This window comes from Sporothrix schenckii, assembly GCF_000961545.1.
Source record: "Sporothrix schenckii 1099-18 chromosome Unknown Cont38, whole genome shotgun sequence".
In the NCBI taxonomy this organism is placed as follows: Eukaryota; Fungi; Ascomycota; class Sordariomycetes; order Ophiostomatales; family Ophiostomataceae; genus Sporothrix; species Sporothrix schenckii.
The window spans coordinates 450,672-465,459 of record NW_015971139.1 but is presented as its reverse complement, the minus strand read 5'-3'; the positions used below and the strand labels follow the sequence as shown (position 1 = coordinate 465,459).

The window sequence follows — 14,788 nt, the reverse complement described above, 5'->3', positions numbered from 1 at the left end:
CTCTTTTCTTCTGAGCTCCTCTGTTTTCTATCTCAACCGCATATTCACATCTACACACAACAGCGCATCCCGCACAAACCCGAGCTCTTTCGTCTGCCGCCAACCTACACGAATACAGCCAGCCCGCCCACCGCCCCTCTACAAACATCACCATGGATCGCATTAAGGAGGTCAGTTCAGGTCCTTCCCCCGCGCCTTTCGAGCTCTCCCCGTTGAATCTTGATGCTTGGCCACGCCGTTTGGTCCTGTACATTGTCCTGGACTTTGACCGCCTTGTTTCGTCGCCTGTTTTGTGTCGCCCAAAGCTGCAATGCGTTCTGTATCGCGGCAGGGTAGCTCGTCACCCGTTCGGAAGCCATCCTGGCGAGGCCGACCGGTCTGCGTGGCGTGTGCACTTTTCAGCGCACAAAATATGGACAACGCGCTAACTATGTCTCTGTTCCCCCTCTACAGAAGATGAACCAGCTCCGTCTGGAGGCGGACTCCGCCACTACCGAGGCCAACGAGCTCAAGGCCAAGGTCAAGGAGCTTGAGCAGGAGAACCTGTCCAAGGAGCAGGAGGTCACGTCGCTGTCGCACAAGAACAGCCTGCTGGAGGAGGAGGTCGCCAAGCTCGAAGCCACCATTGCCGACTTCAAGAAGGCCGCCGACGAGGGTCTGCAGCACGGTACCCAGAACGAGACCCTGACGCGCCGGCTGCAGCTGCTCGAGGAGGAGGCCGAGCAGGCCGACAAGACGCTCCGCGAGACCAACGAGAAGTACGTTACTGCCCGCCGGAGATTTCGGAACCCGGCGTCTCCGTCGTCCCAATCCCATACCCCTTCCGCTTTCTTTCAGCATATCGAGAAATACCCCTTGTCGACAAAAGGTGACTCTTTTTCTTCTTCTTTCCTTGCCCACGTATACTAACCCCGTCTTTCCTCCCCACCGATAGACTTCGGCAGACTGACGTCAAGGCCGGCCACTTCGAGCGGAAAGTGCAAGCACTGGAGAGCGACCGCGACCAATGGGAGCAGAAGTACGAGGACATGGCCAACAAGTACAAGGCGGTGCAGAAGGAGCTGGAGGATTTCCAGGCCGAGATTGGTGCGATCTAATGGGGCTGAAGCACGACGATCGGCGGAGAGCAAGGAGGAGGAAAACATTGTTCATAGCAACGCGTCGCTGGACGGCACAGGAGCGAAGAGGACAGAAGAGAAAGAAAGGGACGGCATATATTTTGGGTTCCCAAGGCCGTGTTTTTGTACTCTCAGCCAGCTTTGTTGCTGCACGATCACTTTTTTTATACACCCACCAATACCGCATTCCATTTCTTGTTACTTTTTCCGGTCCCCAGGGTGAAGACGTGAAACGAATACGCCGTTTGTCATTGCAGTTCATGTTGATTCTCTATAAAATGCGCGCTTCTTAACCAATGTGCCCAAATGCCGAATCACTTCGCTTAGAACGACCGTTTCCCCTTCTTGTTCTTTGATCTCGAAAGGGCCCGTTCTGCCTTGCTTTCGTATCGGAATTGTTTCTTCTTCTTTTTTGGCCACTCCTTCTTCTTTTTATGGTCCTTGTCGTCTGCTGCCGCAGGGTCGCCCTTTTTGAACCTTTTCTTTTTGGTCGCGCCGTCGCCGTCGCCGTCGCCGTCGCTGCCCTCGTCGCTGCCAGCCTCGCTCTCTTCGCTGTCGCTTGTGTGGCGCCCGGACAGTGCGTGCATGCCCTCGCGGTCAATGTCGACAGCCTCGACCGTCACCGTGGTGTATTTGTCCTCGTCAATGTACTCCTCCTCGTGGTCAACAAACTCGGGTGCCGTGGGCGTCTCTTCGTCGCCCGAGAAGCCCTGCCATTCTTCGTCGTCGCCCTCCTCCTCTTCGTCCGTCACCTCCTCACCGCCAGCCAGCCGTGCTTGCCGCAGGGCCTCGTTGACTTGCCGGACGTGATTCTCGACATCCTTTTGCCGTTGCTCTTTCAACTGTGGGCTGTTAGATTGTGCGTTTCTCAAACGGGAGGCACTCAGCTGGGGGCACCCGGGCTCTGTTTGCTTGCCTCTTTGCGGAAAGCGATCTTCTCCTGGCGCGCCTTTTCTGTGGCAATCTCTTGCGCCTGCTTCTGGCGCTGCACCTTGCGCTTGTGGAAGCCCGTGAGGTAGTCGGAGCGGGCGCTGTCGTCAAAATTGATTTCCTCAATGGCATAGTCGGCCTTGCGCTTCTTGCGCGGCTGGGCGGCGAGAGGATTTTTCTTTTCACGAGGCCGTGTGATAAACATCGCAGTGGCCGGGCGTCCTCTTGTATTTGGGTGGGAAGATGTAGTTGAGTGCAAATGCAGGCGTCCTTTGTGTGCGGTGGTTGAGGTTCGAGTGATCTTTTTACAGGAAAAAACTGTTATCGGAAATCATGGCGGATGAAATTGTACTTTGGAGCACACATAATTAGTGTGTCTGTTGTTGTACCTCTCCTCTCTCCGATAAGGATCTGCCATTACGGTGCCCGTTAGACTGAATTGGCTGCCGCCTGAGGGCGCTAACCACTATAGCCGCAAAGCGCTCTTTGGGTCAACGACGTACACTATCGCAAAACGCAGCTTCCCAAGCTAGGCTCCCAGCCAATTTTCCCTCAACTGTCAACCCCCTCGTCCAACGCCCATCCACGGGGACTCGCTGCCATCTCGCTCGCATCATATCCACAGCTTCAACTGACTGTCCTTTCGATTCTCGATCGATATACACTTTCGCGAGGAGCCAGTCATGCGAGTTTCCGTCGTCGCTGGCCTCCTGGCCGCGGGCACTGCCCACGCCTTCTCCGACTCCACCCCCTTCCTCCTCTTCTCTACAGCGGAGTACGTCCCGATACATCCATGTCGATGCGTGTATCGTTATCAAATGAGCTTGTGCTTCTCGTGATGACCTCTGCTAACTCGTCAGACTCCCCGTTGAGCCGTTCATCAGCCAGCTCCAGACCAGCGCGCGCGTCCTCGGCTCCGCCAAGTCGCTCCTCGCCGACTGCCCTACGAAGAACTACCTGCTCGTCTCGCAGCCCAACGCCCATGCCAGCGACTTGTACTCGCCCCCGGACTGCGAGGCCCACCGGCTGCGACGCACGCTCGCCGGCAGCGACATCCGTGGCCGCTTCACCGTGTCCGAGGTCGTCGCCCCCGCCGACCAATCGAACAACCTGACGACGGACGCGTTCCGTTCGCATATCCACGATGCGTGCCCCGAGGCCCGCATCATCGAGGTGGACCTCCCCGCCCTGCCGCTGGCGCCGACGTGCGAGGAGCGCGCCGAGGCCATGGGCGACAATGATTATGTTTTGGGCAACGCCCTTGACGAGCACCTACCAATGGGCGACCTGACGGTCGTTTACTTCTCGAACGGTGCCGCGGCACCCGATGCGAATGTTCACGACGGCGTCGATTATGTGGCTACGTTTGAGGACCCGGCCCAGGTGCCGGTCAACCGCCGCCATCGCAACGTTGCCCGCCAGGAGTCGGCGCCGTCCAAGGAGCGCGACACCCGCGGCCTGTTTGAAAAGTACCAGTTCTTCACGCCGGGCATCTTTATGAGCCTGATCGTCTTCTTCATTCTGCTGTCGATCCTGTACGTGGGCCTGTCGGCGGTGGCTAGCCTCAAGGTGCCGTACGGCGCTTTTGACAAGGAGATGGGCCCATCCGCGCAGAAGAAGCAGCAGTAGGCAGCCGGAGGTACGTTTGGGGGATACTGTAGGAGAAGAGGATATTGTTAGAAGACGGGGACACAACCTGTTTGCGGTGTATCATCATCCATTTTTCTCTAAATGTGGTCAGTTGGGAGTTCTTTTTGGGTTTTCTTTCTTCTTTTTTCCCTTTGTCTTGTTCATCATTGTCGCCCTGGAGGTTGTCTGCTCCAGATGTAATCATTGATCATTGCATATAGTCGTTTTCATATTACATTGTATCAGGACTTGTTGCACAACGTGAAATCATATTTGAAATGCCCAAAGGCGGTTCGTGGCCCGCCATGAAAGATGTTGTCTTGCGTTGGAAGAAAAAAAATATAGAAAAAGAAAGCGAACATGAACAAACAAAATCTAACCCATTTTAAGTCTCCCGAACGCCATATGCAAGCAGTGGAATAAAAAAAGCAAAACGTTATGCAAATGCCATGAGGCCCTCATACCAGGTGGCTCGGCAGCAAAAAGTTGGCAATGCCCTCCCGCACGCCGTACTCGTGGCCGCAGTTGCCGCACACCAGCTTGCCCTCCACAATCTCCGTCTCCACCAGGACATTGTGCAGTTCTGCCAGCAGCTTGTCGTCCGACGCCAGAGCCTCGTCCGTCGGCGCCTCCTCGGGGAGCGACGGAAAGCCGAGCTGGAGAGTTAGCCGTGTACAAAATGCAGAATCACGTAGACCTGGCCTTCTACATACCTCCACTAGAGTCGTCCTCAGAGCAGGCCAGTCCAACCGACGCACAATGGTGGTGAGAAAGGGCTTGTTGAGCTCGAGGTCGTCGTGCGCGAGCTCGGCGTCGCGGGGATGCAGCGGGAACGAAGCCGACGTGGCCTTGCAGGCCTTGACGGCGCACGTCATAAAGTTGAGACTGAGAATCTTCATTTTTCGGAGAGTTGTGTGAGTTTGTTAGGAGTTTTGTGAGACAAGTCAGTTTATATTAATGGTCCTGATTGCTCAAATGTATCGCAAAAAAGTTTACAATGAGATTTTCGACTGTAGTGTTGGAGTCACGTGCAGCCTACAGAGTGGCGCCAAACGAAATCGCCAATTCGATTAAGACGATCGCAACGACGCCTATAATTTGAGACGTCATTGGCTTTTGTAATCAAAACTGCGTCATGTCCTTTTATTTTCTTCTATATAGAATGCCTAGTCACATGTTTGTTTCAAAGAACACACCTCTTCGCACGTCTACGACAGCACCTTTTCGTAGCCAACATCCTCCTTTTTCGAGTTCTTGCGACGCGTCACCTTCACCCAGACGGCCACAGCCGCCAGAATCACACCAAAGAGAAGACCCTTCTGGGCCACCGACCAGCCCTCGGAGCTGCCGGCAGCCGAGAACGGGTTGCTGTTGGTCTTGACTGGGGAGCCAGGGGCCGGAGGATCCTCCTTCTCAGGCTCAACGCCGGGAGCCCAAGCAGCCGAGCCGTATTCCGCAGCTGTAGGGAAAAAAAAAAGATAAGTTAGCAAGTGGCTCTGTTTACCCAATGGACCTGACAAAGAAGAAAACGGGAAGAGAAAAAAACAAAAAAAGGGAAAGGGCACGTTGTCAAGGCGGGAAGTCATTCTCTTTCTTTGACCGACCATGGTCCTTGTCTATTGCTTTCTGGGATGTGTACAATCTTGTCTCTTTGGCTGATGGGGTTGCACCTTTTATGTATACGTGCCCTTGTATCTCTCTTTTTTTACTTGTTGTTTTTCTCTACAGTTCCACGTGAATACCTTCTTCGGGCACGGGGAGCTCGCCGCTCTCGGTGATCTTGACGGCCTCCGTCGGGCGGTCCTGGGCGCCCTTCTTGACGTTCTGGATCTTGTCGACAATGTCGTAGCCCTCGAGGACCTCGCCAAAGACGACGTGGCGGCCGTCGAGCCAGCTGGTAATGGCCGTCGTGATGAAGAACTGCGAGCCGTTGGTGTCCTTGCCGGCGTTGGCCATGGACAGCATGCCCTTCTTGGTGTGCTTGAGCTTGAAGTTCTCGTCCTTGAAGCGGTCGCCGTAGATGGACTTGCCGCCGGTGCCGTCGCCGCGGGTGAAGTCACCACCCTGGATCATGAAGTCCTTGATGACACGGTGGAAGGTGGAGCCGCTGTAGCCGAAGCCCTTCTCGCCGGTGGCGAGGGCGCGGAAGTTCTCAACCGTCTCGGGGACGGTCTTGCCGTAGAGGCCCATGACGATGCGGCCAAGGTGCTCGTCGCCGTGGGTGATGTCAAAGTAGACCTTGTGGGTGATCTTGGGGCCCTTGGCGGCCTCGGCGGTCTGGACGAACAGGACGAGGCCGAGACCCAGGATGAGGGCCACGGAGGCGAGGAGGCGCCGGGGGTTGAACATGGCGGCGTTGTAGGCGATGGTGACAGTAGTCAATGTAAGAAACCACGAAGGAATGGGTTTGAGCTGCAACATTTGATGCAGGGAGTAAAGAGAGAAGAAGTGGGAAGAAGGGCGAGGTGAAGGGGAGACGATGGAGACGGCAGAAGAAAGGGGAGAGGGGTGGGCTCATTGGCTGGTGACACTAACTGGACAGGTCAGCCTCTTGGGAAGCTACGTTTCAAACTGGCAGGAACGTGCTTGCCCTTGCTGCACGCACGCCGGGCGCTGTGTGTCCCAATACGGTTTAGTGCATTTGGCACCTCTTCAGCCGGATATCAGCATTTCATTCGGCAGGTCTTCAAACGGTAGGCGGTTCCTGGATACCGCAGTGGGGTTGCTGAGGAGCCAAAGGCCAGATAGTTGTCGAAGAAAAGGCACAAAATTTGACATGTATGTGTGTAGGTACATCCGTTACGATGTAATACAGAGTGTCTTTGGTCGCTGATGGGCTGTTGAACCTCTGAGCGAGTTATCAGTCGCTGTCTATCTTTTGCTTTGAGCTATCACCGGCTACTACAGCGCACTAGGCCCTCGGGTAGGGGCGCTACTGTGTACTGTAACAGATTGATAGGGGCCGAAAGTTGATTCGTCAGCGTAGTTTTAGCAGAAACGGCCACCGTTTAGGGTAGTGAGCAGGCACAAATGGCACCGAAGACGACGAGTGGCGAGCGCATCATCAGATGGCGTCACGCATTTTGTGCTGCCGAGCCGCTCGATGTGAGGCAGGCTGTCATTTTATCAGATCCGCCTCGTCTCACTCACCTGTTGCTTGGAGATCCGATGACAGGTAATATTTCTATTCTTTGCCTTTCATTCTTGAGATACGGTGTTGATACAGGTAGAGTGGAATGTGATTTTGTTCGTTGCATCGTTCAGACGACGGTTGAAAAAGACGCAAGGAAAATAAGAAAATGGGAATCCGAAAGGAACAGACGAGAAAAATATGTACGGCATACTGTAGTGGGAAAAAGGACAAACCGTGGGGAAGTTGACCAGTCTTTCTGAACGCCTCCCTTCCTTCGCCTGAAGAAAGAAATGGTTCTGATTTTCCATTGTGAGAACAGTGATCGAAGAAGAGAAGGCAAACGAGACAAGAAAAAAGAGAGTCCCAGAGATGAGCAAGATGGACATCAAAACGCCATAAGTAGAGGAAAAGCAAGATGAGAGAAACACACGTGAAAGAAAATGCACAAGAAAATGCACAACAGCCAGCCCCGCGGCCCCATACAACCAGCACTCACACCTCCCTATCCAGGGTAACATAAAACATAACGCCTCTTTTTGTGTTCGTGATATTTTTTTTATCCCCGACTCATCCGGATGCTTCGACTGCGGTGTGCGAAGTCGACTTCCAGTGGAGCCAGACCGCAAAACAGAACATGGAGAGTATTTTGTGAGTGGATTTTTATAGTTTTGGCCGTCGAATCGACTGGGAAATCATCGCATCGTCATTGTCGCGGCTGGCGTCGGGGCCGTCCTTTATAGATTTGGTGTTGGTTTTGGGTCCCTAGGCGTGGGCAGCGGCCTGCTGCGGTGCGGCTTGTGCCTGCGATAGGGTCTTGCCGGTGCCGCTCAGGCTGGTCTCGGGACGCTTGCTGCGGTAGTCGGCGACGGCGGCCTTGATGGCATCCTCAGCGAGCATAGAGCAGTGCACTAGATTGTTAGTTGTGTCTCTTGTCTTGGGCTGGGGGGACGGGCCAGCAAAAAACTCACTCTTGACCGGGGGCAGGCACAGCTCCGAGGCGATTTCCGAGTTCTTGATGGCGACAGCGTCGTCCACTGTATTGCGGTCAGTACAAATGTTTTGCGGGAAGAAACGACCAGAGCAGAGAATCAAAGAGGGGATGGGAGGCATACGCGTCTTGCCGTGGACGAGGGTGGTCAGGTAGCTGGAGCTGGCAATAGCCGAGCCACAGCCGAACGTCTTGAACTTGGCCTCGATAATCTTGTTGGTGACGGGGTCGACACGGATATCGAGCTTCATGACATCGCCGCAGGCAGGGGCGCCGACGAGGCCCGAGCCAACCGAGGGATCCTTGCGGTCAAGCGAGCCGACGTTACGGGGACGAGAGTAGTGGTCGATCAGTGGAAACGAGGAAACCCACGGCAAAAGTTAGCACAAACGAAAGAGGAGAAACAAGAGAACAAAATGATGCCAGTTTTGGGCCGGCGGGCGGCCAAAATGGGGTTGATATCAGGAATGGCGTTGGGGCTGCACCGGATTGGGTGGAGGTCGGTTTGGCACACGGGAAGTCGCAGCAGTGAGGCACTTATCTTTCTCGTGGTAGAAGCGGCGCGCGCTCGGAACGGTCGCAGCAGGGGCAGCCGTCAGCGATGGCCGGGTGGCGGCGCGCAGAGCAGTTTTGGTCGACACAGACGCAGCGACCGAGGACGCAGCAGCGAGCGAGCGCGTCAGAGCAGTGCGGGCAGTGAACATCGTGGCGGTTTGAGTGGATTATTGGAGACGAGGATTTTCGGTAATCGTTAGCGAAGCGAAATGTCAGCGAAATGTGAGTTGCGTCAAGTCGGGAAAAGTTCGAGTTGCGATGCGCGATGATTGTGACGAATGTTTAAATGAAAGAGAGAGAGAATGCAAGCTTGGATAAACGAGTCAGAGGAACAGTGTTAAGCGGTCCGCGGAACAAAAGGTTGGATTACGAAAATCACGGTGGAGAGGGGAGGATGGGTGTCGAGGAGGCGAAAAAAAAGTTGCGTGTGTGAGCGATCAAAGGCCAGGCCGAATTACGGTCCCAGCTGGCAGCTCTGGGGAAGGTGCGGATGCCCTCCAGGAGGGGCAGGGGCGAGGGTGGGCGAATTGGAACGCAACAGGGAAGTGAGAAAATGACACACTTTCCCTTTTTCGGTTATCAATCTCTTGTCCGAGGGACAGAACTACGGTGAAAATAGCTTGGGGGCGGCGATAACATGCACTATCAATCAGATTACAGAGGCTGAGAGGGTGGTGCAGACGTTGTCAGCGACGTGACGTTTTAGCAGCTGCATTATTAGCGGGGCTTCCTCGCTCGGATATAACTGAATCACAGCGCTCAAACTTCGGAGCCCCGGAGATTCCACACAAATTGAAATCCTGCGCCCAATCCTGCTCAAGTCTTACCCAGGCCAGCGACGCCCGATTGGTTCTTCAGGCATGTTTCTTGGCGATCTCGGCGGCCCTTCCCCCCAGTTTTACCATGGCAGCAGGGGATTTAGTAGGCAGCACGATGTTTCTAGGACTTTGGAAGTAGCTAAATACAACCGCCAAAATTCGAAAATACCGAAATTCCGATTGAAGGAATACGGTATGCTGATTGGGCTCGAGTTCGGCACGACGCAAAAGGATATCAATATGTGGAGACAAAACAGTGGCAAGCACAGAGGCGAAGAAAATGTAAAACTGAGAAAGGAAATGAGCAGTGGCATATCGTAACCTTGATTGAAACATTTTGTATCTTGAGATGCTCGCTATTCGCAATTCACCTTTCTGAATATTTCAGGCCTGAAGCCCATTGCCGCCCCGGCCCGATAATACTGTCGCTTCGCTGGTGCCCTTTTCGACTTGCGTCGTATAGCTTCCTTTTCAGACTCATCACTGTCTTCGATGGCATCTTCCCCGTCGTCCCAGTCGGGAATGGCTCGAATATTGACCCGGTTCGCTTCGAATATGCCGTTCTCATGAGCGCGTGTGAGCTCTTCCACATACGCTGTCCTGTCTACCTTGGCATCGAACGGAATGCTTGCCATGTTTGGTGATTTTTGAACAGTAGGGAAATCATCCACGGCTCGCTGCTCGTCATTTTTGTCGCCAGGAAAGTCTTCAGGTGTTTGCTCACGGTCGAGGTTTTCGTGTCCGACATCCTCATCGAAATGATATTCAAGTTCCCCGAATTCTTGCTCGATGGGCTCCTGTCCAACGACATGGCAATCGGCCTCGTGTCCAATAGCTTCTTTTGCCAAGGCCTCTTTAGATGCAACGCGCCTTTGTTGACAACTGTCATATGCATCCTGACTCTCAGACGTCTGCTGTATGATGCTTTGTGTACTTTCTCTAACTGTCGCCTGCGGTGTAGCGAGGCTGCGACTGCTCGACTTACGAGCCAAATGAGCTGACATGGACGGCGACAGAATGGCAAGCCCGTCGCTCTCGAACCGTTGCTGCTCCGTTTCCGACAGTGTCCCGGAGGCCACCGATAGCCTACCAGTTGATACGAAGGACGGCGTCGTGATTCTATTACTATTCGTTGGTGTGCTCGGCTGGCTTTCAACAAAGTAAGGGCTTTTCTCCCATCGTTGTCTCTGCGACAAAGAAGGATGAATGCTGGTCGGTGGCCGGTTGGATAATGGAGGAAGATAGCAGTCCGTAGAGCACCGATTTTGTGCCGAAGGTTGGTCATTTCCAACGATGGACGACGAGGCTGGAGCCAGACGAAATGGGGATTGCCCACTGCTGGTATTGGAAGAGGGTCTGCTTTTCGATGAGGCGAACGTGCCATCTCTGCTCCCAAATGCAATAGGGGCTGGTTGGTAGCGGTCATTGCCCGTTTTTACGTTTGTTTCATGAGATTGTCCACTGGGTTGTCGGGCGGGTACGGTAACCTTACGTTGCCCTTCACAGTCGCGCGTTCTGGTGCGCAGGTCCAGGCTCGATTGACTGCGGTATCCCTCTACCGAAGTGTGCCGCGGTGAGTGGCTCCTTGTACTGAAAATGTCTCTTGGGAACGGTCGTCGACTCGTATGTGATTGTGGCAGTTGCGGCTGTGACGGGGGATGTATAGGTCCAGCCTGCTTGCTCCATCCCCAAACCGGAGCATCGGCGTTGTGCTGCTGAAATTGTATTTTGAGCGGCTTGTTGGCAGCGAAGGACCCGATACCGGTCCAGTCGTCCATCTCCAAGAATCTCTGCCTCTTCTGCCGTAGCGCGTCATCAATAAGCGTCTTGGGTGTCGAAGAGCTTCCCATGTGTGCCTGTCTGGTTGCCATTCGCTTCCCAAGCACAACACCAGAAGAATACTGGAATGTAGATAGCCCGCTACTCTTGTCCGGAATGGTGACCCTATGCACACTGTTCGTAGGTTGCCATGACTCGTGCCCTTGTATGAAGTCTCGGTCGAACCTGTCTTCGCTGTGCTCAATTTGCCCCGGCTCCGGCTCCGGCTCCGACCTTATTTCAGCGCTCACGCTGGCCCGGTACTGCCGCTGTGACGGTGGAAATGGACTGAAGGGCCTGCTGTCGCTAGAGATGCCTCTTGTTGTATTTTGATACCTGCTACCATTATCGCGGTTTCTGCTTCCAAAAACGGTCTCAAAGGTGTTTGTGTCGTACCGGCTCATGCTCCCAATGACGAGCAGTGTAATTTGTAGGTATTGTCCGATAAGTCGTGGGCATTGCTCAGTTTCGGCGGCATTGCCAAATGCAAACACAAATTTCCTTCCTTTGCAGAATGCAATTCGAGGGGTGGTCCAAGTCACCACATATATTACATCGTGGGGAAAGAACAACCTTCTACGCCTTCCCTTGATGCCGTCGTCGACTTAACAAGGCTGTATTTCCCGAAGTGGAATGCAACTTCCCAAAAGGGTAGTTCGTTCCAACCGACATGGTGTCATCGCCAATTGTCCGCCATCACCCCTACCCCACCTTCCTTCGCGGCGGACAATGCCTGGACCAAGACCTAGGCGCCAAGATAGCATGCAATTGCATGGGCGCATCCATAGCTCTTTCCCACCCGCGACGCATATTTGCAGCCCTTTCGTCCTCCCCAACATCCAGAGACTTTTTACGCTCCCTTACCGACTCCATTAACAATGCAAGCTGGTGCCCTTCGAGCCTCGTCCCGGACTGCTACTTCTTTGACTGTTCACGCATCTCGCTTGTCTCGCACTCCACTCGTCACTTGCCGACAGGCTTCGTTTTTCGGCCTCGCAACCTCATCCTCCCGTTTCCGGTCCGCGCTGCTTACTGCTCCGTTGTCTTCTCGCCTCTTCCACTCCTCACCCGCCGCCATGACTATGACCAAGACCCCGCCGGCCCAGCTGCCGGGCTCGGCGCTCCTGCGCAAGAATCTCCGGATTGCCTGCATCCAGCTGGCCAGCGGCGCCGACAAGGCTGCCAACCTGGCGCACGCCCGCGACAAGGTGCTCGAGGCGGCCAAGCTGGGGGCGGGTCTTGTTGTGCTGCCCGAGTGCTTCAACTCGCCGTATGGGTGCGATTACTTCCCGTCGTACGCCGAGCCGCTGCTGCCGTCGCCGCCGACGAAAGAGGCAAGCCCGAGTTTCCACGCCCTGTCGGCCATGGCCCAGGAGGCCGGGGTCTACCTCGTGGGCGGGTCGATCCCGGAATCGGTGGAGACCAAGGACGCCGTGCGGGACGACGGCAAGACGTACTACAACACGTCCCTGACGTTTGGCCCCGACGGCGCGCTGCTGGCGACGCACCGCAAGGTGCACCTGTTTGACATTGACATCCCGGGCAAGATCAAGTTCAAGGAGTCGGATGTTCTCTCCCCGGGCAACAAGGTGACGATTGTGGACCTGCCGCCGTACGGAAAGATTGCCGTGGCCATCTGCTACGACGTCCGGTTCCCCGAGCTGGCGACCGTGGCCGCACGCCAGGGCTGCTTTGCACTCATCTACCCGGGCGCCTTTAACACGACGACGGGCCCGCTGCACTGGAGGCTGCAGGGCCAGGCCCGCGCCATGGACAACCAGGTGTACGTGGCGTTCTGTAGCCCAGCACGGGATCTGAACGCGTCCTACCACGCGTGGGGCCACAGCTTGGTGGTGGACCCGATGGCCAAGGTGCTGGTGGAGGCCGACGAGAAAGAGACCATTGTGACGGCCGATCTGGATGCCGACACCATCGAGTCGACGCGGAGCAGCATTCCATTGCGTGACCAGCGGCGGTTTGACGTGTACCCTGACGTCAGCGCAGGCAAGGTGCGGTACGAGGAATAAATGGCCGTGGAAAATGTAACTTGGAATACGAAAGATAAACACAAAGGAATAGACTTTGTCTCGATTTTATAAACGGAATCTGCGCAATCTTCCTCATGATGTTTCTTTCGGCGGACTGTCACCCGTCAGCCGACCACCGAAATTAACTCGCATGCATAATTTTCACGTTCTTGTGTCCAGACACCTGTTTGAAATCTCATTCCCATTTTTAAATTTCCCTTTTAGATATTCCCTGCCGAGAATGATGCCTCTCGCTCCTAGGAGATATACAAAATGCCACGCATGTTAAACAAAAAACAGAAAAAAAAATACTGCAAGTCAAAATTACCAAATATGACTTGCTCAAAGGCATTAAAGTCATCATGTGAAAAGACCTCGTGAATATGCCTGTGCCTGGGAACACACTAAGAGCACTTCTACCACCACATTCTCGTACTCCTCCGTCGCTTCTGCCACTGCCACAGGTGGCACTTACTGCAGAGCCTTGGCGGCAAAGTTGGGCAGGATGAAGCTAGCCTTGTGGATCTCGGAGTTGTAGTACTTGCACAGCTTGGCCTCCTCCTCGGGGGTCCACTTGCGAAGAGGCACCTTGACGTTGGCGTTGGGGTCCTTGCTGCAGACCATGAAACCAATCTGGCCCGATGGGTAGGTGGGGATCGTCGTGTAGGCGTACTCGGCGACAGCAAAGACCTCCTTGCAGTCCTGCTTGAGCTTCGTGATGAGGGGCAGGTGCAGCCACTGGTTCTCGGCTGTTGGTCGGGGCGAAAGAAAAAAAAACATATGTTAGCGGATATGCGTTGGTCAAAGAAATCGGGGAGGAACGTACAACCTTGGGTTGTGATGACGCCGCCCTCACGCAGGGCGCTGTGCAGCAACTCAAAGTACGACTTCTTGAACAGGCTCTCGGCCGGGCCGTCGGGATCCGACGAGTCGGTGATGATGACGTCAAACTCGTTCTTGTAATCGTCGAGGAACTTGAAGCCGTCGCCGACGTGGACCTTGACCTTGGGGTGGTTGAAGCCAGCGGCCATGCCGGGCAGGTACTGCTTCGACAGGCGGATGACGGCCTCGTCAATGTCGCAGAGAATGGCCTCCTCGACGCAGTCGTGCTTGACGACCTCGCGCAGAACACCGCCGTCGCCGCCGCCGATGACGAGGACCTTCTTGGGGTTGGGGTGCGAGTTCAAGGCCAGGTGGGTGATCATTTCCTGGTACGAAAACTCGTCGCGCTCCGTGCACTGGATGACGTTGTCGAGGACCAGGACGGTGCCGTAGTCGGTGGACTCGAAGATCAGCACATCTTGGTACTTGCTCTTCTCGTGGTGGAGGACCTTCTTGACGCGGAGCGTCATGGCCTGGCCGGGCCACATATCGGAGATCTCGCGGAACCAGCCATCTGCGCAATGTTTGTTAGTGTCGGGGGCATTAATGAAAATGCTCCTGGCCGCTTCTCCAAGATGCCATTCCATTTCCAGGGCATCAGCGTGTTAAGGTGCACAGCGTTGTTCGCAGACAGAAAAAAAGAGGGGCAAAATGTTGCGATAAGCGATAAGATAAAAAAATTGGTGGAGGGAGAGGGCAGCTGAGGGAAAAAGCTTTGCGACGCGCAGGGTGGGATGTAACACGTATACCCAGACTGTCGCCAATGCGGACAGAAATTGGAAGAGATAGATTGTGATGGTATGGAAATGTGGTTTGGTAGCCCAAATCGGCTTGTCACCAAACGAATCCATTTTTAAGAAGACGGCAAAGGAAAGTGAAAGTGACACCAC

General features: G+C 54.7%; 10 protein-coding genes across 10 annotated transcripts; 4 read left to right on the top strand and 6 right to left on the bottom strand.

The window, feature by feature from the left end:
• Positions 1–152: 152 nt before the first annotated feature.
• Positions 153–428, top strand: SPSK_06789 (uncharacterized protein; the record flags this gene model as incomplete). The annotated part of the gene is made up of 1 exon (XM_016733484.1): positions 153–428. The coding sequence occupies one exon, from the start codon at positions 153–155 to the stop codon at positions 426–428; it is 276 nt and encodes a 91-aa protein (XP_016591864.1).
• A 28-nt stretch (positions 429–456) lies between these two features.
• On the top strand, positions 457–1,097 carry SPSK_06626 (uncharacterized protein; the record flags this gene model as incomplete). The annotated part of the gene is made up of 2 exons (XM_016733328.1): positions 457–758; positions 935–1,097. 2 exons carry the CDS (start codon positions 457–459, stop codon positions 1,095–1,097), a joined length of 465 nt encoding a protein of 154 aa, XP_016591863.1.
• A 344-nt stretch (positions 1,098–1,441) lies between these two features.
• On the bottom strand, positions 1,442–2,253 carry SPSK_06553 (ribosomal rRNA-processing protein 17; the record flags this gene model as incomplete). The annotated part of the gene is made up of 2 exons (XM_016733255.1): positions 1,442–1,953; positions 2,016–2,253. 2 exons carry the CDS (start codon positions 2,251–2,253, stop codon positions 1,442–1,444), a joined length of 750 nt encoding a protein of 249 aa, XP_016591862.1.
• Positions 2,254–2,731: 478 nt separating this feature from the next.
• On the top strand, positions 2,732–3,677 carry SPSK_06487 (uncharacterized protein; the record flags this gene model as incomplete). The annotated part of the gene is made up of 2 exons (XM_016733192.1): positions 2,732–2,823; positions 2,909–3,677. 2 exons carry the CDS (start codon positions 2,732–2,734, stop codon positions 3,675–3,677), a joined length of 861 nt encoding a protein of 286 aa, XP_016591861.1.
• A 458-nt stretch (positions 3,678–4,135) lies between these two features.
• SPSK_06716 (multifunctional methyltransferase subunit TRM112) lies at positions 4,136–4,576 on the bottom strand (the record flags this gene model as incomplete). Its single annotated transcript, XM_016733414.1, has 2 exons — positions 4,136–4,333; positions 4,391–4,576. 2 exons carry the CDS (start codon positions 4,574–4,576, stop codon positions 4,136–4,138), a joined length of 384 nt encoding a protein of 127 aa, XP_016591860.1.
• A 309-nt stretch (positions 4,577–4,885) lies between these two features.
• On the bottom strand, positions 4,886–6,098 carry SPSK_06352 (peptidyl-prolyl cis-trans isomerase B (cyclophilin B); the record flags this gene model as incomplete). Its single annotated transcript, XM_016733058.1, has 2 exons — positions 4,886–5,136; positions 5,420–6,098. The coding sequence occupies 2 exons, from the start codon at positions 6,096–6,098 to the stop codon at positions 4,886–4,888; spliced, it is 930 nt and encodes a 309-aa protein (XP_016591859.1).
• A 1,474-nt stretch (positions 6,099–7,572) lies between these two features.
• Positions 7,573–8,502, bottom strand: SPSK_10709 (iron sulfur cluster assembly protein mitochondrial precursor; the record flags this gene model as incomplete). The annotated part of the gene is made up of 2 exons (XM_016737011.1): positions 7,573–8,100; positions 8,284–8,502. The coding sequence occupies 2 exons, from the start codon at positions 8,500–8,502 to the stop codon at positions 7,573–7,575; spliced, it is 747 nt and encodes a 248-aa protein (XP_016591858.1).
• A 1,025-nt stretch (positions 8,503–9,527) lies between these two features.
• SPSK_06111 (uncharacterized protein) lies at positions 9,528–11,393 on the bottom strand (the record flags this gene model as incomplete). Its single annotated transcript, XM_016732818.1, has 1 exon — positions 9,528–11,393. One exon carries the CDS (start codon positions 11,391–11,393, stop codon positions 9,528–9,530), a length of 1,866 nt encoding a protein of 621 aa, XP_016591857.1.
• A 474-nt stretch (positions 11,394–11,867) lies between these two features.
• SPSK_06399 (uncharacterized protein) lies at positions 11,868–13,016 on the top strand (the record flags this gene model as incomplete). The annotated part of the gene is made up of 1 exon (XM_016733105.1): positions 11,868–13,016. One exon carries the CDS (start codon positions 11,868–11,870, stop codon positions 13,014–13,016), a length of 1,149 nt encoding a protein of 382 aa, XP_016591856.1.
• A 471-nt stretch (positions 13,017–13,487) lies between these two features.
• Positions 13,488–14,485, bottom strand: SPSK_06462 (spermidine synthase; the record flags this gene model as incomplete). The annotated part of the gene is made up of 2 exons (XM_016733168.1): positions 13,488–13,765; positions 13,843–14,485. The coding sequence occupies 2 exons, from the start codon at positions 14,483–14,485 to the stop codon at positions 13,488–13,490; spliced, it is 921 nt and encodes a 306-aa protein (XP_016591855.1).
• Between the last annotated feature and the right edge of the window lie 303 nt (positions 14,486–14,788).